This window comes from Coregonus clupeaformis, chromosome 29 (genome assembly GCF_020615455.1).
Source record: "Coregonus clupeaformis isolate EN_2021a chromosome 29, ASM2061545v1, whole genome shotgun sequence".
Taxonomy (NCBI): Eukaryota; Metazoa; Chordata; class Actinopteri; order Salmoniformes; family Salmonidae; genus Coregonus; species Coregonus clupeaformis.
Genome location: NC_059220.1, coordinates 37,584,944 through 37,606,300, shown reverse-complemented (window position 1 = coordinate 37,606,300; position 21,357 = coordinate 37,584,944). Strand labels below are relative to the sequence as shown.

General features: G+C 42.9%; 1 protein-coding gene across 5 annotated transcripts in view; it reads left to right on the top strand.

Annotated features, from left to right (window-relative positions):
* Positions 1–4,574: 4,574 nt before the first annotated feature.
* Positions 4,575–21,357, top strand: part of asap2a (ArfGAP with SH3 domain, ankyrin repeat and PH domain 2a) — a 78,383-nt gene continuing 61,600 nt past the window's right edge. For all 5 annotated transcript variants that reach the window (XM_041855482.2, XM_041855481.2, XM_041855479.2 and 2 more), the window contains exon 1: positions 4,575–5,106. In XM_041855482.2, coding sequence (XP_041711416.1) covers positions 4,981–5,106 — 126 coding nt within the window. In that variant the 5' untranslated portion in view covers positions 4,575–4,980. The remainder of the gene's footprint in view (positions 5,107–21,357) is intronic.

Here is a 21,357-nt window from a genome sequence, read left to right as displayed (position 1 = left end):
TGCAACCAATTACCTTCAGAAGTCACATAATTAGTTAAATAAAGTCCACCTGTGTGCAATCTAAGTGTCACATGATCTGTCACATGATCTCAGTATATACAGTGGGGGAAAAAAGTATTTAGTCAGCCACCAATTGTGCATGTTCTCCCACTTAAAAAGATGAGAGAGGCCTGTAATTTTTATCATAGGTACACGTCAACTATGACAGACAAAACAAGATTTTTTTTTCCAGAAAATCACATTGTAGGATTTTTTATGAATTTATTTGCAAATGAAAATAAGTATTTGGTCAATAACAAAAGTTTCTCAATACTTTGTTATATACCCTTTGTTGGCAATGACACAGGTCAAACGTTTTCTGTAAGTCTTCACAAGGTTTTCACACACTGTTGCTGGTATTTTGGCCCATTCCTCCATGCAGATCTCCTCTAGGGCAGTGATGTTTTGGGGCTGTCGCTGGGCAACACGGACTTTCAACTCCCTCCAAAGATTTTCTATGGGGTTGAGATCTGGAGACTGGCTAGGCCACTCCAGGACCTTGAAATGCTTCTTACGAAGCCACTCCTTCGTTGCCCGGGCGGTGTGTTTGGGATCATTGTCATGCTGAAAGACCCAGCCACGTTTCATCTTCAATACCCTTGCTGATGGAAGGAGGTTTTCACTCAAAATCTCACAATACATGGCCCCATTCATTCTTTTCTTTACACGGATCGGTCGTCCTGGTCCCTTTGCAGAAAAACAGCCCCAAAGCATGATGTTTCCACCCCCATGCTTCACAGTAGGTATGGTGTTCTTTGGATGCAACTCAGCATTCTTTGTCCTCCAAACACAACGAGTTGAGTTTTTACCAAAAAGTTCTATTTTGGTTTCATCTGACCATATGACATTCTCCCAATCCTCTTCTGGATCATCCAAATGCACTCTAGCAAACTTCAGACGGGCCTGGACATGTACTGGCTTAAGCAGGAATATCCGGAACTTAGAACATCCCACGGAGCACCATTAAATCCATTATAAAAAAATTGAAAGAATATGGCACCACAACAAACCTGCCAAAAGAGGGCCGCCCACCAAAACTCACGGACCAGGCAAGGAGGGCATTAATCAGAGAGGCAACAAAGAGACCAAAGATAACCCTGAAGGAGTTGCAAAGCTCCACAGCGGATATTGGAGTATCTGTCCATAGGACCACTTTAAACTGTACACTCCACAGAGCTGGGCTTTATGGAAGAGTTGCCAGAAAAAAGCCATTGCTTAAAGTAACAAATAAGCAAACATGTTTGGTGTTCACCAAAAGGCATGTGGGAGACTCCCCAAACATATGGAAGAAGGTACTATGGTCAGATGAGACAAAAATTGAGCTTTTTGGCCATCAAGGAAAACGCTATGTCTGGCGCAAACCCAACACCTCTCATCAAGACATTTAAATGTCTTGGAATGGCCTAGTCAAAGCCCAGACCTCAATCCAATTGAGAATCTGTGGTATGACTTAAAGATTGCTGTACACCAGCAGAACCCATCCAACTTGAAGGAGCTGGAGCAGTTTTGCCTTGAAGAATGGGCAAAAATCCCAGTGGCTAGATGTGCCAAGCTTATTGAGACATACCCCAAGTGTCTCTACAAAGTATTGACTTTGGGGGGGTGAATAGTTATGCACGCTCAAGTTTTCTGTTTTTTTGTCTTATTTCTTCTTTGTGTTACAAGAAAAAATATGTTGCATCTTCAAAGTGGTAGGCATGTTGTGTAAATCAAATGATACAACCCCCCCCCAAAATCCATTTTAATTCCAGGTTGTAAAGCAACAAAATAGGAAAAATGCCAAGGGGGGTGAATACTTTCGCAAGCCACTGTACATGTGAATTGTGTATCTCTATACTGCAGTATGATGTCATGTTATAGCTATGCCACTATTCCTTACCTTATTTTGAAATAAGAAAGCAGTTTGGTATACACTATGATGTCAAATGAAATGTAGAATCAAGGGATTGTTGAACGTGTGCACATTTGAAATTCAAATTTCAAAGAAACTCTCCTCCAGCAGTGCCAATACCTTTGTCATACATGGATATCTGCTATTACAAACAGAGTTGGCTTTCCGATTTGATATTCAGAGCGCCTGTATTTTGATTCACCTCAGATCCATAACGAGGATGCCCACCGACTAATAAACAAGCTTGTGTTAGGTTTATTAGGCAGACTGACAGCTTCTGATTTGGAAGCTCTTCATGAGCATTGGCAAAAACTTGGCTGTAAAAGACAACAACAAAACATTGAGGCTTCACAATATTGATACTGGTTTTAATCAAAGACTATATACATTATATGTTGGCTAGAAGAAAAGTCTGTCCTTGAGTTTCATTTTCAAACTTTCGATGGGCCTACACAGGGATTGAAAGTAATCTAGGGCCCAGAGTTTCCCGGTGAGGTGATGTGGTCAAGAAAACCCCTGGCCTATACAGAGCAGAGTGAATGATGATCCTTTCAACCATATCCCAGAGAGTGACTATGTGAAAGAATGTTAATAATCAAGGGGGAGTGTGGCTACCTTTGGCCTCTGTAACTCTGGGTAGCAGATGTTCATTGGGATTGTGCTGAACGCAGCCCAGTGTTGTGATTTAAAGGCTGCCCAGGGTTCCAGCCTGCCGCTGGGTCTCTACTTATAAACGGTGGCGGTCCCGCCGAGGTTGAATGAAACAGGGAACGTCAGCAGATTCTCCATCACAAAGCCCAGGAAAAACACAAGCGTTAGGGAGCTGAGTGAATCAGTCCTTCAAGCTCCCCCCAAAACTACAGTGTAGGAGAGACTATTCAAAACACCTCAATGTATAATGATGGAGATGTTTTTTTAATACTCAACAATGTTTGGGGTAGAATATGAAACTTTCATATCTATTTCTGGCTGTTCCTCATAAAAACCTGTCAATGTTTTCTCCCATGAGAATACTCTGCTCACTGTATCATGGCAGTGCTAATGCCACTAGTTATAATTGGTGTATGCTCTTCTTGTAGAGATATAGAGATAATAGTCCTCTTCTAATTATCATTTTAATTAGTCTTTTGTTGCGATGCAGCAGGGTGTAACGCTAGCATCGAGATAGTAGAAACTCCTTGTCAGTGTCACATTAGTAAATTAATGTTTCTTGCATTGATTCCAATGCCCGGCTTCCCTCCATAACCAAAGGTGGACACAGAGAGGAGGCAGGGAACATGATGAGGAAGTGAACTGGAAGTGATCATCGTGTCATAGGAAACTTAGGTAAAGTCCTGAGGTCTGCCTGTCTGTCTAGCTCTCTTTCCTTCTCTCTACATCTCTCTCAATCCTTCTACCTACCTATCTCTTTCTGTTTTGCTCTTGGTGAATTAGGCCTACTGAAATGACAGAAGAAGTCCATCAGGATTAGGGCTGACATTACAAAGTTGAAGTCAACCTGCTCTCCGGAGCCCTACAAGGAAGGAAGCAACAGATTGGTGTTATCATACATTCTGATACACATTCTACAATAAAATAATAATGAAACGAGAGGGGAATAGACATCTTTTTGAGTGGACTATTTTCTCACGACAAACAGGCAATAATCTAGAGAACTACATTAATATGAATAACTGACAGAGGCTGCCATGACGGATGCCATGCATGACAACCAGTTCTACACAGCACAACACAGCCACCTGCTCATCTGAAGATAAGGGTTTGAAATGCAAGTCTCCAAAGGATTGTTTGATATAGCATTGTCAAAAGGAGACTCTTGTGATAAAGACTCAAATATGCATTTTCTGTATTCAACACTGTATTCAAAGAGATCATGATTTCCCCAAACATACAAAGTACGTATTTACACTGAACAAAAAATAAACGCAACATGTAAAGTGTTGGTTCCATGTTTCATGAGCTGAAATAAAAGAGTGTGCAATTGGCATGCTGACTGCAGGAATGTCCACCAAAGCTGTTGCCAGAGAATGGAATGTTCATTTCTTTACCATGTGCCGCCTCCAACATCGTTTTAGAGAATTTGGCAGTACGTCCAACCGGCTGATTGCTCCCAACTCATAGGAATCCACACCCAGTTGACAACTTTAAAATGGTGGACGCCCTCAATGGAAATGTCTATCTCTATGAGACTAACTCTTTTGCAAATGCAAATGCACCATAGAATAATAGTACGTTGAAAGTCAAGCTGTTGCTAATAATTATTTGTTTTCCACAAGCTTTCATTTTATAGCCTTTTTAAGATATTGAAGTATGTTCAGTTGTGCAACTGGCTAGGTATCCCCTTTTCCAAACAACAAGTTAACTTTTTAACTGTAATTTAATATGTGTATTAATTAATATAAAGATTATTCTGATTTAGTTTTATCTTACAATGAATGGAAACATAATAATGAACAGATTCAGTACTATTTCTATTTTCCAGTCAGTTTTAATCAATTTTAAAAACCTCTCAGAATACCGCTGTAATGATGACAGAGACCACGCCTTCCTTCGACTCTGATTGGGTTATATTTGCCAGCTGGTGTTCTCCATTGGATAGTGCACATCCATTGAATCCCTCCTTCACCTTTGTCAATTTCTGCACTTTCATTGAAACGCCTTGTTGTTTCCAAGGATAGGAAAGAAGTTCACAGGCTTTATCTGAGGTTTGGAAGACAGAGGGCACCACCAGAAGAGAAAAGCCTAGAAGCTCTTTTTGGATTTCCCTGGAAGTCGAGTACCCGCCAAATTGACGGGAAAGGATACATTTTAGAACAGTGACCGCGAGCCATCGAATCGAAAAGGCTGCAGTAGCAACTGAGTTAGAAGCGTGCAACATTGTTGCAGTGAGGTTGTGCTGTGACTGCGCGAGCGCGAACAAGGGAATAGCACACAGCAATGGTTAACTTGAGAGCATTTTATCAGACTTTTCTATTGTAAACTTTTCTCAAATTCGAATTAAATCCTTGAAGTTTAACAGGAATACAATATATTTTCTAAAAGGATAAAGAATGCCGGACCAAATTACAGTTTCGGAGTTCGTGGCGGAGACAAATGAAGATTATAAAGCGCCAACGGCTTCAAACTTCACCACTAGAATGTCCCACTGTAGGAATACCGTTACTGCTTTGGAGGAGGTGAGTTGTTCGGTGAATGTAGAAGCCTATAGGCTACTTCAAGGTCCTCATTCGGTAGCGTCACTGGACACGACGGGGGTTATAGCTAATGCATAACTTCAACCTAGTTGTATTACGTTGGTCGGTTATAAACGTACCCTAAAGTAACTGGCAAGATGTTGTCATCACAGTAGGCTATTTTGTGAATGGTTGGGCGTTTTCATCAAGCAGGCTACTAGCTCCATTTGTCCTGCATTGCTCTCACACAGAGGAAAGTGGAAACGTATCTTCTCCAATTAGGCTACTAATCGTCATTGATTTTACACAGCTTCTCTATTGTTGCTATTATGTGCATAAGAGAATAAAAGCCAAATAGTTGTTGGATAATAGAACTGCGTAATGGGAATTAGCCTCTTTGTTTACTTGGGGACGCCGCCTTTAGCCATTAGTTTACAATCAACGAGTTCAAAACGAATCGCTTGCCCCTAATGACAAATTAACGTAAAATAATAACAATTTTCCCAGGGAAACATGGACAGCACAGTGGAAAATTATATCATGCAAACAAAGACTCTACATGTTTTTTTGTTTTTACAATGTAATGTATATTGAGGAATAGAGCTTTGCAATGAATGTGGCACCTGTCTCAAAAATTAAGTATTTATGTTGCATTGTTAGGCTACGCCCGAAATACTATTTTACTTTGGTTTATTAGATGGGGAAGCTTAATCAAACTTGCAGGTCGTTATCAGAAAGGACACTTCTGCTTTGTTCTATGAAAACCCACCAACACCACCCATCTCTATACAGCCAACTGAGAGCTCTGAGCCTCGCCCTGTCAAATGATATAAATAGCATTTCCCACATGGGAAGCTTCGCACCACAGACTGCATATGCGCCACTTCCACATATTACTAATCACATAGCCATTGTTCAAAAGGCAACAATAGCTAATGTCATCCATTTCTGAAGTTACATAAGTGACCAGCATTTGAGACCCAGCAAAATGTTTGAAATATGCCTGCTCCATTCTTGGTTGTGCGTGAGGAGACCCACCTAAGCCCTTGATCATGTCCCCAAACCTGTTGTATTGCCATTGTTTGCATGAAAGGTGTGCAGCTAATCTTCCTCCATTATCATGCATGTAAAGATGTATACTGAACAAAAATATAAATGCAACATGTATAGTGTTGGTCCCATGTTTCATGAGCTGAAATAAAAGATCCCAGAAATGTTCCATACGCACAAAAAGCCTATTTCTCTCAAATTTTGGGCACACTCCAGCCCAGGACCTCCACATCTGGCTTCTTCACCTGCTGGATCGTCTGAGGGGGGAGAAGGAGGGGTGCTGAGGAGTGAAATCCATAGATTAGGGACTCATTTATTTATTTCAATTGACTGATTTCCTTATAGGAACTGTAACGCAGTAAAATGTTTGAAATTGTTGCATGTTGTGTTTTATATTTTTGTTCAGTATATGTAGTTATTTCAGGGAGGAAATGCTGAAGGAGGGACAATAGGTTCATGCTAAACAAACTGTTTTGTATGCTTTGAAATGATATCAATCTCAACCGTTTATATTTTCCAGTGATGAAGACATGGATGTATGGTGAGGTATATTTTTCGAACACACATTGTGTCCAGACGGCTGCCTGGAATCAGAAATGCAGTCAAAAGGTGCCTTGGCCCGCAGCAGTGCTTTTGAACACGACAGTGTAATCTCTACAGATTTTTCTTCTTATTGTTCTAGTAGTGTTATTAAGGAGCTATGAACAAATGCAAACCGTATTTGATTAATCCATTTGATTTAAGCAGGTGAAAGGTCACAAGTTTTTTTTTTCTTGTTTTGTGTATGGGAAGTAGGCCTAATATTCATTGTCATGTCTATCAGTGGACACTGGCACTGTCAATCAGAGAAGCAACTTCCTATTAAATGAGGTAAATAGACAACAAAGAAAGACCCCAGTGCCTTTTGGTTCTCTATTCCTCGCTCCTTGTTGATGACGAAACAATAAAGACCCACTGTTTTATTTCACATGGGCATTAGGCTACATCCCTGTTTATAGAGTGCACCAAGGATATCTGATAGGGCTGTTTTGGATTCCCAGCACTGTGCTGATTCTGTGACCATAAAGAATTGTGGCTTGCTATAAAAGTGCTAGTGTCTCCATTTTTGTCCTTGAAGTGACAGTTGAGGACTGTCTGAATGTAGCGGTAGCTGAACACATCTAGCCTACTCAAGTCTGTATTTCAGCAATGAAAAATGTCGACTGTGCAGCAGATCTTTCGCAATATATAGAACAACCGTTGTCATTCCAGTTTTTATAATTGCCTTATTGCTTGTCATACTGCCTCACTCTTCACATCCCTCAAACTGGACTGATGGCATTGATGGGGTCTGTTCAGATGAGCCCTCTATCCCCACAGTGTTGCACAGAGGGAGATACTCTATCTATGAGACACTATACAACTCACAGAGCTTAATGGGACCTTGTCTGTTGCGTGATAAACCAATTACAGTGGACGGAACGTTAATTAGGCTTGCGGCTGTAAAAGCTTTGTCGATCATCCCCAAATAAATTGGCTTAATGTGTCCAGCAGAGGAGGAGCCACTAGAAGTGCTACTCGGATTACCGTGTTCTTAAAACCACAACTATAAAAAACGGTTTGTCAACTAAGAGGATGTTTGTGCCTTGTGTCATTAACCCCCCCTGGGTTGCTGTAAAACAAGGCAACTCCTCCATGCCTTTGTTTTACCCGCTGAGCTTTTTTTACAAGAGCCTTGGTTTATATTAGTCTGATGATCACATACGTTCTCATTTTGAGCAAGCAAGTCTCTGACTGTGCAGATGTTACTTTGCTCAGAGTTCAAGAGAAATGCACACTGTGTTTTGAAAGAGGCAATGCCATTCACAGAACATTAGGGAAAGGGAAAGGGGGATACCCAGTCAGTTGTACAACTGAATGCATTCAACCGAAATGTGTCTTCCGCATTTAACCCAACCCCTCTGAATCAGAGAGGTGCGGGGGGCTGCCTTAATCGACATCCTCGTCATCGGCACCCATTAGTGTGGACTAAGTGCTCAGGTCAAATGGCACTCACTCTAATGTATTCAGAGTCAAAATATACCATCACTTGTATGCCTTACGAAGAACTGAAAAGATGTCAAACTCCCTCCCACTTGAGGCTAAGAATGTCAGACACTCTTAGTTAGTTATTTGGAGCAGTTAAGCCCCAGTCTTGTCTTTGCCCCTGGCTCTGATTTATCATACCTCCAGATCTGTGTCAGAAGGAGAGATTTTTCTGATAAGTTAATGTTCCCTTCACTAATGGCTGTTGTTCAATTACGCTCCCATTTAACTGCTATGGCAGGGGTTCAAGACAGGAGCATTTGTACAGTAGACTAGAGGCACTGGCAGAGAGGATTTGCTTTTGGCCTCACTCACAACGTGAGCGAAGCCTCTGACTCAAGAACTAAATTGCTGGTCTTACTGAATATCAGCGTTGAACAGCAGGTGAGTTATCTAGTTCTTAGATATGACTTCTAGTTATTTTGGTTTTATGGAACTTCAGCTGACAGCCATGTCACCTCTGATTATGGGTTCCAAACAAACTGCAGTTTCCTACTCAAAGGTACATGTGGGTTAGCACATCAGTGTGAAACCCACACCGTGTTGCATAAACGGCGCCTATCCTTTGTGTTGGCCTGTAAATTGGATGATATTTCATGTGTTCTGATAGCACCCACGGTGCACACACGGGCCTTCCTTTCACAGAGAAACATTCCTGGACTCTGAGCATGGCAGCAGGCCACACGAGTCGACAATAGGGGGACCAATGGTGGACCAGGTTCATTGACTGTCTCTCCCCCCCATCCATGCTGCTCATTTTTCTCAGTTGAATCATGGATATTTATAACCAGCATTTTGCATGGACATTTTTGTTGTTGTCCTGTACATACATTCCTGAACCCTCTGGCTATTTTATCTCGGCACAACTCTGAGTTCATCACGTTGGTATTCCAGCAATGTGCTGGTGATGCATGTTGTCCAACTGCATTGTTCTGTATGGAGATTATTGGGAAGTATTAGGGGAATGACAGTGTTGTTCCTGGAATCTGGGGCAACTGTTTGCACCAGCCAGACTCTGTATTGAGTAAATTCTATGTTCCTGGTTAACAATGAGGAAGTGGTCTCCGCTCCATACTCAAGTGGTTTCTAATTGAATTCCCAAAGATTTTGGAAAGCAGGGGGAATAGCGGATGCAGTGAGGGTGACTGCCAAGGCTAGCTGCATTGTCTCATGAAAGGAATGATGCAAAAAGGACTCTTCTTGGCCTTCAATCATCCTTTTCAGCACACTTTTCAAACCCCTCTCCAGTTGTTCTGAATTGCGGTTCCTCTTTGAGTACGGAGAAATGGATGCAACTGATATCCTTTATAAAAGATTATATCAATACTCTAGCGTCCAGCCACACCAGGCTGCTCCACTCTGCTGAGAGGTGTGTAATCTGAAGGCTTAACAGCAATATGCCCCTGACCGTATCTACAGACAAAGAGTAATAGGTTTTCTCATGGAGCCTACAACCCTGTTCCCTCTAGATAAGCAGCGTGATGGTGTGTCCGACAACCCTTCATGTGTTGTGGTTGTGTTCCCGGGCCAGTGGAAGACGTAGCCTCATCTACTCAGAGATTCTTGTGGCCATTCCAGGCATTGTCCACGGGAACAGCCAGCCAGGCTGGACTGGAACGAGCAGCTGTGGGGCAGAACAGGTGGCATGGAGGAAAGTTTTAACAAGGCCTCAGACACAAGGATTAAGCATGCATGCAGAGACGATCCATGAGTAATTGCCTTAGGGACAACACAGGAGGACGTTTGCCTAGTGAGCTACCCAGACTGCCAGCCACCTTGGCCTGCATATCCCTCTTAAGGAGCTTATCATACTTACTGTAATTGAAATGTCAGATTAACTTTTGGATCAGATGAACTTGTGGATAAAAATTGTATGTCTCTGCGTCCAGTATGAAGGAAGTTGGAGGTAGTTTCGCGAGCCAATGCTAACTAGCTTAGTGCTGTACCCGAAGACTTCAAGTCTGTTAACGTTGTTCTATTCGGTCATTGAAAGCTGTGTAAGTGTTTTTTGTGTCTCTTCATTCTTCAACTTGGTCTTTGTTTTAAAAAATGAGACCTTTAAGGCTTGAGGCAATGTTTTTTCTACAGCTTCACTTCAATCTGTTTGTTTAGCAAATAGGCAGAAATGCCATGTGGTATCACACAATCGGAAACTATGAAAAGTCATCTTTTCCACCCCAAGAGTACCCAGCGTGTTTCCTCCATGGCGTGTGTTAGAAGTGTGAGGTATCTCATACAGCTGGAGCCAGAGGCAGCAGGCTCCCTGTTATCACTGAGTCTCAGGCTCTCTCTCTTGGGCTTTCCTACAGATGAGAAATCCTCCCCATGGGGCTAAACAGTGGAAAGGGGGGGGTCACGGTACTGACCCAATAATCTTTTGAGGCTGTCCTCCCAACTGGTGAGCCTAGGCTGTTGGGATACAATACTGCAAGCAAATCTCGGTGGTGTGTGGGCATTGATTGGGTAGGGGGGTCAGGAGTGCACTGGCCTTTGTTGGGAGTGGGGTTACATGGAAGTGTGGAGGCCCTCTGTCAGGGGGCCTGTCAAAGATTGCCAAGGACAGCTCCTTTTTAAGGCCATTGTTCTCTGACAGGCCGTGCCTCTTCATTAATGAACTCCCTCATTGATTTGTTGCCGTGCCCTCTGCACATGCAGTTTCCTTAGGAATCCTTGTAATTGTGTTGCTGGGTTGTCGCTTTCACTTAAGAAAACTGCAGTGGGCTCATGGAGGACGGGCTTTCAGATGTGTTCACCCTCGAGAGCTTTTATTAGGTTCTGTGAAGCTGGATCTAAGTAAGCCATCAAGAAAGCCAAATGTCTTAAGTAGTCATAAATGGCTAGATTTAGGTTATGTTGTTTTTTACATGATTGGAAGTGCTCTTAGCAATTATGCCCCTTTTCAACAGATGTTCTACATTAATCAACAAAATATAGATTTAAAGACTCTTAAAGGAACTCTGTTTTAGAAATGATCTAAGTCATCCTTGTCAGGCTATGATATCTTTGATATCCTCTGTCCTCATGTGGCTGATATTCTAGTTTCCTGAATGTCGGTCCTCTGACTGACTAGTTCCATTTCTCAAGCAAATCTGTCTCCCTAGATTGTTGGGAAATGGACAGTGCACCCATTCTCTCCACATATTGTAGAGCTGAAAAAAACTACAGAAATGTGCTGAGAGATTTCAACTGTTCGTGCATCTCAAAGAACTCTATTTTTTAACACAGCTGAATTTATTATGCCTCTGCCTAACGTGATTCTGTTGCGGTACCTCTCTTCATGTTGACTTGGTACTCCTAGAGACAGGACTTAAGTGGGATGAGAATCCTTAAAAGTAAGTCCTGAAAAACTTAAAAGGAGCTTCATACAAGGATCTTGCATTCCTCTTCATAGCATCCCTTCCACAGCACACTGTACAATATGTTTTCCAGAATGACCAGTTGATCTTTTCTAGGTGAACGCATGGTCTTACTCCTTGTCTATCAAGCCTCCTCATATGCTCCTTGAATGTAACTATGACACTTTGCCTTTGGCATTGCTAAGTTTCCACCATGGTGCCTACACATTGGTAGATGCGAGCAGACCAGAAACTGTTTACGTTCACTGGATTGTTTTTTTTGCAAGACACATTTGGTCCTAATTTACCCGCCCCTCCCTCAAGCTGAGTTTATCAGTCCCCTGCTAATTTATAGACTTTGTTAAATACTCTGTTAAAAGTCAAACAGACTCCCAAAAAGTGTGCTGTCGGGTCTCTTTCCTGATTCCCCTAGGTAGTTAAAGCTCTCTTTTCCTTCAAAGCTTGATATTTGCATTGTCACTTGGTATACTCAGACAGGGCATCATCGAATCCTGAATTTCCAGTTTAACAGTTACTCATTGTACTGCCTACCAGAACATGCCCACTGAGAGTGGATGCGGGTCACTGTGTCACACTTACAGCTAATGGTCTATGTGTGATTAAGTAAAAGTGTACTGCACCATTGGGGTTTGGCGACGCTCCCTGTTTGTCTTTATTTGACCTTTTCATCTTCTGAGCGCTCTATCAATGACCAATCATTGAGGGCTGAGGAAAAGTCCCACTTGCCCCCACTGCTCAGTCACCTCAATCTACAAGCACATCAGTAGTATATATTTTCAATCGGTCCCTGTGAGTCTGTAGTGTTGAGATGGACAGTTCTCACACGGTCTCAAATAGCCACCACGTGTTGAAAAAGCCCAAATCCCTATGCTTTTGAGGCATGCCCCATCTTGTCCAGTGTTCACAGGCAGTGGTGGCTCATGAAAGCTGAGAATCATCTTGCACCCAAACCCCAAGTGCATTATAACCTGTGAGAATCTGCTCAGACTAGACCCTTGAAAGTTTGTTGACGATGGTTGAGAAAGCCAATTTGCGATGGGGAATTTTGGACCTCATATGTTCGAAAGTGTCTAGATAACACAATAAACCCCCAATGAACACAAAGGAAGGGTATATGTCTTTTGAAGTGGTCAATTGAAGGGCAGAGGGTCAGTCGGATGGCAAGTGGTTTCTCCAGACACAAATGGAGCCATCCATTGATGTAGCCTAGATTGACATGAGGTAGCTAGCTACACCAGAGGTTCGGCACTGGCTGGCTTTCTATTTCAAACTAGGGTTTGTTTTCTTTGACGGTTTTAGTACCTCAGTTTATGTCCTCACCAAAGTGTGAGTATTATTGCTGGCAGGTGGTGACTGTTCAGGTCCAAGGGTGCCCCCTTTAGTAGTTTTTACAGTTTTCACTAAGGAGTAGTAAAGCACCAAACACCTTTGAGTTAGTTTTGAAATAAGTGTGAGTCTGGCAGTAAGTTTTACATATTTACCAGGTTGTCAATGTAAGCTGGTACACTTGTTCTCAGTTTACCATTTTGTGTGTTGTCCTGTGTTTCTTTTTCTTCTATGTTGTGTTTAAAGTAGCAGGTACTGCACATGAATCCTGCTTAACATCAGACTCCTGTTTTGCTGTGTAATGGAGTGGCCTTCAGAGAGGTGTGTGTGTGTACTTGAGACTCACTCACTGGTCAGAAGCTGCAGGGGCTGGTCTTGTGACACCGGTAGAGAGAGAGAGAGAGGGCTGTGTTCTCCCTTCTTTTTGCTAACCTTCCTCTGCATGGCTCTTTAAACATTCCCAGCGAACATAATATGCCCAGTGAACATAATATGCCCAGTGAAGACACTGACTCTTTGAGCCGACTGACTTTTCCACAGTCCCCCAGGCTAGCTGCATGCATTACTGTTCTCTGCCAAACACTGGAACCATGGCTTGTTAGTAGTTCCCTTAATGGTTCACGGGCCTATTCAAATATTTACTTAGTTGCTCCAAATTGCTCAAAGTTGTGAATGAAGCGCTTGAAAGGGTTTTTTCCTTTTATTTCTCACTCAAATCACATACTGTGAGTGCATAGAACTGAGGCAGTAAAGCACACAGAAAAATTGATATGGAAGTAGGCTGTGCTGTTTCCTTTGCTCAGTACTCTTCTCATGCACACACATGTTTTCTGGCCCGACTCGTCTGCTGTGCGTTTCAATTGTTAAATGACATCAGTCTTATTCTCTAGAGCTCTGAATAGCTTTACCACAAGGCAGCTCCTTTAGTCTCCTGCCTGCTCTCACGCGCTCTTAACTACGCACTTCAGCCATGAACCTACAGTGCATTCGGAAAGTATTCAGACCCTTTGACATTTTCCACATTTTGGTACGTTACAGCCTTATTCTAAAATGGATTAAATCGTTTTTTCCTCCTCATCTTACTTTGTTGAAGTACCTTTGGCAGCGATTACAGCCTCGAGTCTTCTTGGGTATGACTCTACAAGCTTGGCACACCTGTATTTGGGGAGTTTCTCCCATTCTTCTCTGCAGATCCTCTCAAGCTCTGTCCGGTTGGATGGGGACCATTGCTGCACAGCTATTTTCAGGTCTCTCCAGAGATGTTAGATCGGGTTCAAGTCCAGGCTCTGGCTGGGCCACTCAAGGACATTCAGAGACTTGTCTCGAAGCCACTCCTGCATTGTCTTGGCTGTGTGCTTAGAGTCGTTGTCCTGTTGGAAGGTGAACCTTGAGGTCCTGAGGGCTCTGGAGCAGGTTTTCATCAAGGATCTCTCTGTACTTTGCTCCGTTCATCTTTCCCTCGATCCTGACTAGTCTTCCAGTCCCTGCCGCTGAAAAACATCCCCACAGCATGATGCTGCCACCACCATGCTTCGCCGTAGGGATGGTACCAGGTTTCCTCCAGATGTGACGTTTGGCATTCAGGCCAAAGAGTTCAATCTTGGTTTCGTCAGACCAGAGAATCTTGTTTCTCATGGTCTGAGAGTCTTTAGGTGCTTTTTGGCAAACTCCAAACAGGCTATCATGTGCCTTTTTACTGAGGAGTGGCTTCCGTCTGGCCACTCTACCATAAAGGCCTGATTGGTGGAGTGCTGCGGAGATGGTTTTCCTTCTGGAAGGTTCTCCCATCTCCACAGAGGACCTCTAGAGCTCTGTCAGATTGACCATCAGGTTCTTGGTCACCTCCCTGACTAAGGTCCTTCTCCCCTGATTGCTCAGTTTGTCCGGGCAGCCAGCTCTAGCAAGAGTCTTGGTGGTTCCAAACTTCTTCCATTTAAGAATGATGGAGGCCACTGTGTTCTTGGGGACCTTAATGCTGCAGAAATGTTTTGGTACCCTTCCTCAGATCTGTGCCTCGACACAATCCTCTCTCAGTTCTCTACGGACAATTCCTTCGACTTGGTTTTTGCTCTGACATGCACTGTCAACTGTGGGACCTTTATATAGACAGGTGTGTGCCTTTCCAAATCATGTCCAATCAATTGAATTTACCACAGGTGGACTCCAATGAAGTTGTAGAAACATCTCAAGGATGAGCAATGGAAACAGGATGCACCTGAGCTCAATTTCGAGTCTCATAGCAAAGGGTCTGAATACTTATGTAAATAAGGTATTTCTTCTTTTTTTTATTGTTAATACATTTGCAAAAAATTCTAAAAACCTGTTTTCGCTTTGTCATTATGGGGTACATTATGGGGTATTGTGTGTAGATTGCTGAGGATTTTTTGTATTTAATCCATTTTAGAATAAGGCTGTTACGAAATGTGGAAAATGTCAAGGGGTCTGAATACTTTCCGAAGGCACTGTATATAAGGGGGATATGTGTGTGCCTGTGCGGTCATATGTTTTTTAATGAGTTGCAGCTTTCCCACTTCTGTTTCTCCTCCTCTCGACGGGGAGGCTGAGAGAGAGTGCTGTTCACCCTGTGCCACGTGTCTACTGCTTTATAACATGCTCTGTGTCAGCTGCCTACCAGAGCATGGGGGCTCCTACTGACCGTTACTGTGTGGTTGACTACACTTAATGGAGAAAGCTGTGTGTGCAGGCGTGTCTTACCATTGTGCTCTTGTGTGTATCAGGGTTTTGTGTGTGCTCGCTCAAATGCATCTGTATTTGAGTGTACGTGCATGCAATTGCGTGTTCGCATCCAAGGTAACTAGAGTAGCTGCCGGCTTGCCATTGAGTGACTGGACCCCTGCTATGATGCCAATTGGTCGGTCTGACGTGGCAGATGAGGCCCATTCAAAGAGGGCACCATTAGAGAGGAGGAGGTTTGTCCACCTCAGCAGTTACAGTAATGGGCTCTGCAGTGGCAGCCTACTCCCCACGGTCATGGCTGCACATAGAGACATCATTACCCAGACCTCTCTCTGCCTCATTTAATTCCTCACCTCCCCAGTCTTGCTCCATTTTTCTGAAATATGACTTACAGCAAGAGCTAAGAGGTAGCCAATATCTTCTGTGAAGACTTCCAGGAGTGACACTCTAGTGTGTACTTTTACTGCCACCGTCAGAAGGGGGAGGCTTGAACACAGTAGTAAAATGAGTGTTGGAGCACTGTGCGCCAAGTCTCTCCCATGGCATACAGGATTTCTCTTCTTTCACACAGACCAGGGTAGTGTAAAGTAAACCCTATGGCAGAAACACTGCTGCCTAGGCCCAGCCGGCTTTTTTCCCCCCTTTTTCGGGGTGTTTGTTTGCTTTAACTATAACATCTGGTGCCTCCTATAAAACTTGGATTAGAATCAAGCCCTCCCCCCCCTCCTACCCCCAATGAATTAGATAATTACCCCAGACTGCCTCCTTTCTTGGCACTGTCCCAATTTGTGTCAGACTGTTTCCTCGTATGACTCCAGCTTTGGGGGAGGGGAGTCGGTGACGTGTAATAAATTGACACCAGACGGGAACCAGACGTGTTTTGTGGGTGTCCCTCCCTACTCCCTCCCATGATCTTCAGCAGTTCAAAGAAGGTGTGGCGGCGAGGTTGACCGACTAGTCTGAGGCCAGACTAGGAGAGCTGGCTGTGTGGGTTAAAAAAGTGCCGACCCCACACAACTGCTTTGTTTTCTCTGGGTGGGAGTGTGTCGTGGTGGGGTCCCAGCTGCTAGACGTACAGTCATCAAATAGTTCCAAAAAAATTAGTCAGGGTTGTCCCTGACACCACACAATATGCAATCATCCAGGAATGCCTTTTATTCTGTGTAACTAATCTAATCCTGGCATTTTGATTAGTCTCTTCCTGTCTAGGAGGAAGAGCATATTGTCCTAGATTGTCAACATATCTTTCTCATGTCCCTTATTGACCAAAACATCTGCTCTTTTTACTCTTCTTGCCCAGTTCCAACTCCTCTGGCCTTACGATGGCCTTGGAATCAGCTGTGGACAGAAAACGCGTTTGCCTGGCTACCCAAACTCATTGTTTCGGCCAAATGCTATGCCACACCCACGGACGTTAGTTTCTTCTCCACGATGAGTCTGGATCTGAGTTACTCCCCTATGATTCCTAGAATGGAAATACATTCTTAGATCGTCTGATTGGTCCCAGAGACCGATGGGTTGGGCCAGAGCCAGAACACACGTGAGTAAAGCCAAAGACAGTACAGTATGGTAGGCAGAAATTGCTTCTCCAATAGAAATCCCCGATCACTCTTGTAGGCAATGTCATGGTGACGTTGGCTATTTAATCTCATGCGCAGAAACATATAATCGGGTCTAATGGTCGTCTTGTGCCGAACTGCACATGTGCAGGCCGTCAAATCAAAGGCAGTCCTTCGATATAAAGTTGTTTTCGACGAAAATGAAAACATGAAAGTGACAAACTGACATAAGGTTGGAGTAATAACATATTCAACTACTTAAGATGTTGGCTCAAATGTAGGTTGTACCTTTTGAGATTTGAGAAAATTAACAAGTAAGTAATATTTTTTTATTTTTCTCATTAACTTCTCAAACCCCGGCCTGGTCTGTTTGGTCTCTTTCGCAAGCGTTGCCGGAAGTCTGGCGATGTTGCGCCTCTGGGTTTAGAAACTGAGTAGTAAAATGACATTCTGAAAATGTGTCATTGGCTTCAATTCTCTGATTGGCGGAAGGATTCAGTTTGAGCCTTGACAGAGGCTCTTTTCTGATTACAAAACAAAACTGTCTCTAGCCAATGTGATGATATCATAGCCTAAGAATACACATGAATTTTTAAATATCACTTGTTATTCCAAGAATTTTCCTCCCTCATTTTCACAAACAGCAGAAGAAGAAAGGGGCATTGAAATATACACCAAACCCACGAAGAGACTGAACAATGGATGCACTATGAAAAGCTTATGAAATATAAATGACCCTCCCCAGCTAATTTCCCTCCATGTTTTTGTTTGGGAGACCTTGGATATTGTAGGGCAAGTGGTTTAGGTATGAGGCCTTGCCTCACCTTCCCAGCTCTGAGCTAAACCAGGCCCAGACAGTAGATGTGGGGGCCTGTGTTGGTCAGTTAATATCTGGCTGGCAGGAATTGGCGTTTTTCTCCGGTTATGGCGGTGACACTGACAGCCAGGAGGGAAGTGGCATGGTAGCGCAGCCAGAGAGGATGTTAGTGTGGTTTGGGGAAATGGGTTTACTTGTAAAGCCTTAAAATAAGATCTGTGTCCATCTTTTCCTGTTATCTTAAAGCCAAGTAGATCATACAAGGATTTTCCATTTGTTCAACAAGTGTTAGGCTAATCGTGACGTAATAAACCCACTAGTGAGAACCCAATTTATGTCCATTGGCTCAGTTTCTTTTACAATGGCCAATATTTCTGGTTAGACTGGTGAATTCATTCAGAAATATATTATTGCTCTCTCTTAAGACATTATAAAAACATATTTCTATACGCAACTCTCTCTGTGAAATAACATGGCTTGCAACATCTTGATGCTGTAGCCTGCCCTGTTTTGTCATTTGACTCCGGGCCGGTTGTTTCCTGATGATGATGCATTGTAAATTTAGAGTGAATCTATCGGAATTGATGAGGAGCTTTGAAACCTTAACCCTCTCTGTGTCCTGGGATGTACCCTACAGGCTCAATGGTGTTAGTCTCCAGATTGGAGAGAGCCAGATGGTGCCTGATGTCATGCATTAAGACTCATTATTTGACTCTTATCTACTCAACTCAAGCAAGGTCATCGTCGGTACCAGCAGAGGAACTGAAATCTTCATCCTCAAAAAATACTTTGTTTATCATCTGCGAAATGTGCTGAGTTTGCATTTTTAATGTTTTCTCTTGGAACAGATTCTGACATAAGCCCAATCCATTCAGGCTGGGTGGGGTGTAACAAGGCCCAGCATTGTCTTATCATACTATGGCGCAGTGGCCAGTGATGGAAATCCCCTCTTGTTCTCTACTCTTTTGGTTACAAGCCTCTAATTTTAAAAACGTCTGCTTCAAACAGCAAGACATACAAAAGAGTGGCCTGGGCAAGACATTTTTTCAGCGCTTGGAATGGTGAATGCCTCAGTGAGGATAAATGCCTCTGAGCAAGGGAGAGTGAATGTGTGAGAGTGATTGAGGGTTGTGTTGTCGTGTTCAGCTGGGCTTGGTTTATGACTCCGTCTGTCCCTGTGCACTCGCCCAGTTTCCTGACAGAACACTCTCCAGATTGAAAGTGTCTACTGAGGCATGATGCTGGCTGACCACACTGCTCGCATTGCAAAATACATCTACACATAAATGTTATTCAATGTTTTCATCAACTGTTTGCGGAAGTCTGCGTAGCTAGGCGCTAAAATAGAAATGTGTTCTATTTTTTACAATTGAGGCTATGCAAGTTCCGCCTCTCCCATCTCCTCATTGGTTTTTAGGAGCATATACAGTGCATTCGGAAAGTATTCAGACCCCTTGACTTTTGCTGCATTTTGTTACGTTACAGCCTTATTCTAAAATGGATAAAATAAATAAAAATCCTCATCAATCTACAAACAATACCCCATAATGACAAAGCAAAAACAGATTTTTAGAAATGTTTGCACATTTATTAAAAATAAAAACTGAAATACCTTATTTACATAAGTATTCAGACCCTTTGCCATGAGACTCGAAATTGAGCTCCGGTGCATCCTGTTTCCATTGATCATCCTTGATTGGAGTCCACCTGTGGTAAATTCAATTGATTGGACATGATTTGGAAAGGCACACACACCTGTGTATATAAGGTCCCACAGTTGACAGTGCATGCCAGAGCAAAAACCAAGCAGAGGTCGAAGGAATTGTCCGTAGAGCTTTGAGACAGGAATTTGTCGAGGCACAGATCTGGGGAAGGGTACCAAAAAAATTATCCTTAACAGCGTCTACCCCCAAGCAATAAGACTGCTGAACAATTAAGCAAATGGCTACACGGACTATTCTTACACTGTTGCTACTCGCTGTTTATTATCTATGAATAGTCACTTTACCCCTACCTACATGTACATATTACCTCGAGTAACCTGTACCCCCTCACAATGACTTGGTACCGGTACTTTAGTTTATTTATTTACTTATTTTCTTAACTGCACTCATGGTTAAGGGCTTGTAAGTATTTCATGGTAAGGTCTACACCTGTTATATTCGGCGCATGTGATAAATAAAATGTAATTTCCCTCAAGAATTTCCCTGTATTTAGCGCCATCTATCATTCCTTCAATTCTGACCAGTTTCCCAGTCCCTGGTGATGGAAAAACATCCCCACAGCATAATGCTGCACCACCATGCTTCACTGTGGGGATGGTGTTCTCGGGGTGATGAGAGGTGTTGGGTTTGAATCAGACTTAGTGTTTTCCTTGATGACCAAAAAGCTCAATTTTAGTCTCATCTGACCAGAGTACCTTCTTCCGTATGTTTGGGGAGTCTCCCACATGCCTTTTGGCGAACACCATCCCCATTGTTGTGGTGCCATATTCTTTCAATTTTTTTAAATAATGGATGTAATGGTGCTCTGTGGGATGTTCAAAGTTTCTGATATTTTTTTATAACCCAATCCTGATCTGTACTTCTCCACAACTTTATCCCTGACCTGTTTGGAGAGCTCCTTGGTCTTCATGGTGCCGCTTGCTTAGTGGTGTTGCAGACTCTGGGGCCTTTCAGAACAGGTGTATATATATACTGAGATCATGTGACACTTAGATTGCACACAGGTGGACTTTATTTAACTAATTATGTGACTTCTGAAGGTAATTGGTTGCACCAGATCTTATTTAGGGGCTTCATAGCAAAGGGGGTAAATACATATGCACGCACCACTTTTCTGTTATTTATTTTTTAGAATTCTTTGAAACAAGTTATTTTTTTCATTTCACTTCACCAATTTGGACTAATTTCTGTATGTCTATTACATGAAATCCAAATAAAAATCAATTTAAATTACAGGTTGTAATGCAACAAAATAGGAAAAACGCCAAGGGGGATGAATACTTCTGCAAGGCACTGTTGCTCCTCTCAAAGCCTCTTATCTTTGTGGGTGATCTAGGTAGGTATTATCTTCTTAGAAAGCAAGAGTGAAATACAGTACATCCCTGTAGGTTTGAAAGAGTGCCTTTATCTCTAACAAATTGCTGCCTTCAGTGAAAACGTGGCAAAAGCCAGAAGCAGCATGTTCTCACTACGTTCTAAATCGTCTGTCCATTTGGCTTGTACCTATCCAGAAAGCCGACAACCAACTTGCCAGAGAGGACAGCTGCGCTTAGTAGTCTGCTGGATCTGAACCCATCGCACCACAGCCACTTAGTCGGCACATTTTCAACTGCCAGACTTCGCAAGTTGTTTTAGGGGCCTGTATAATTATTTCTCTTATG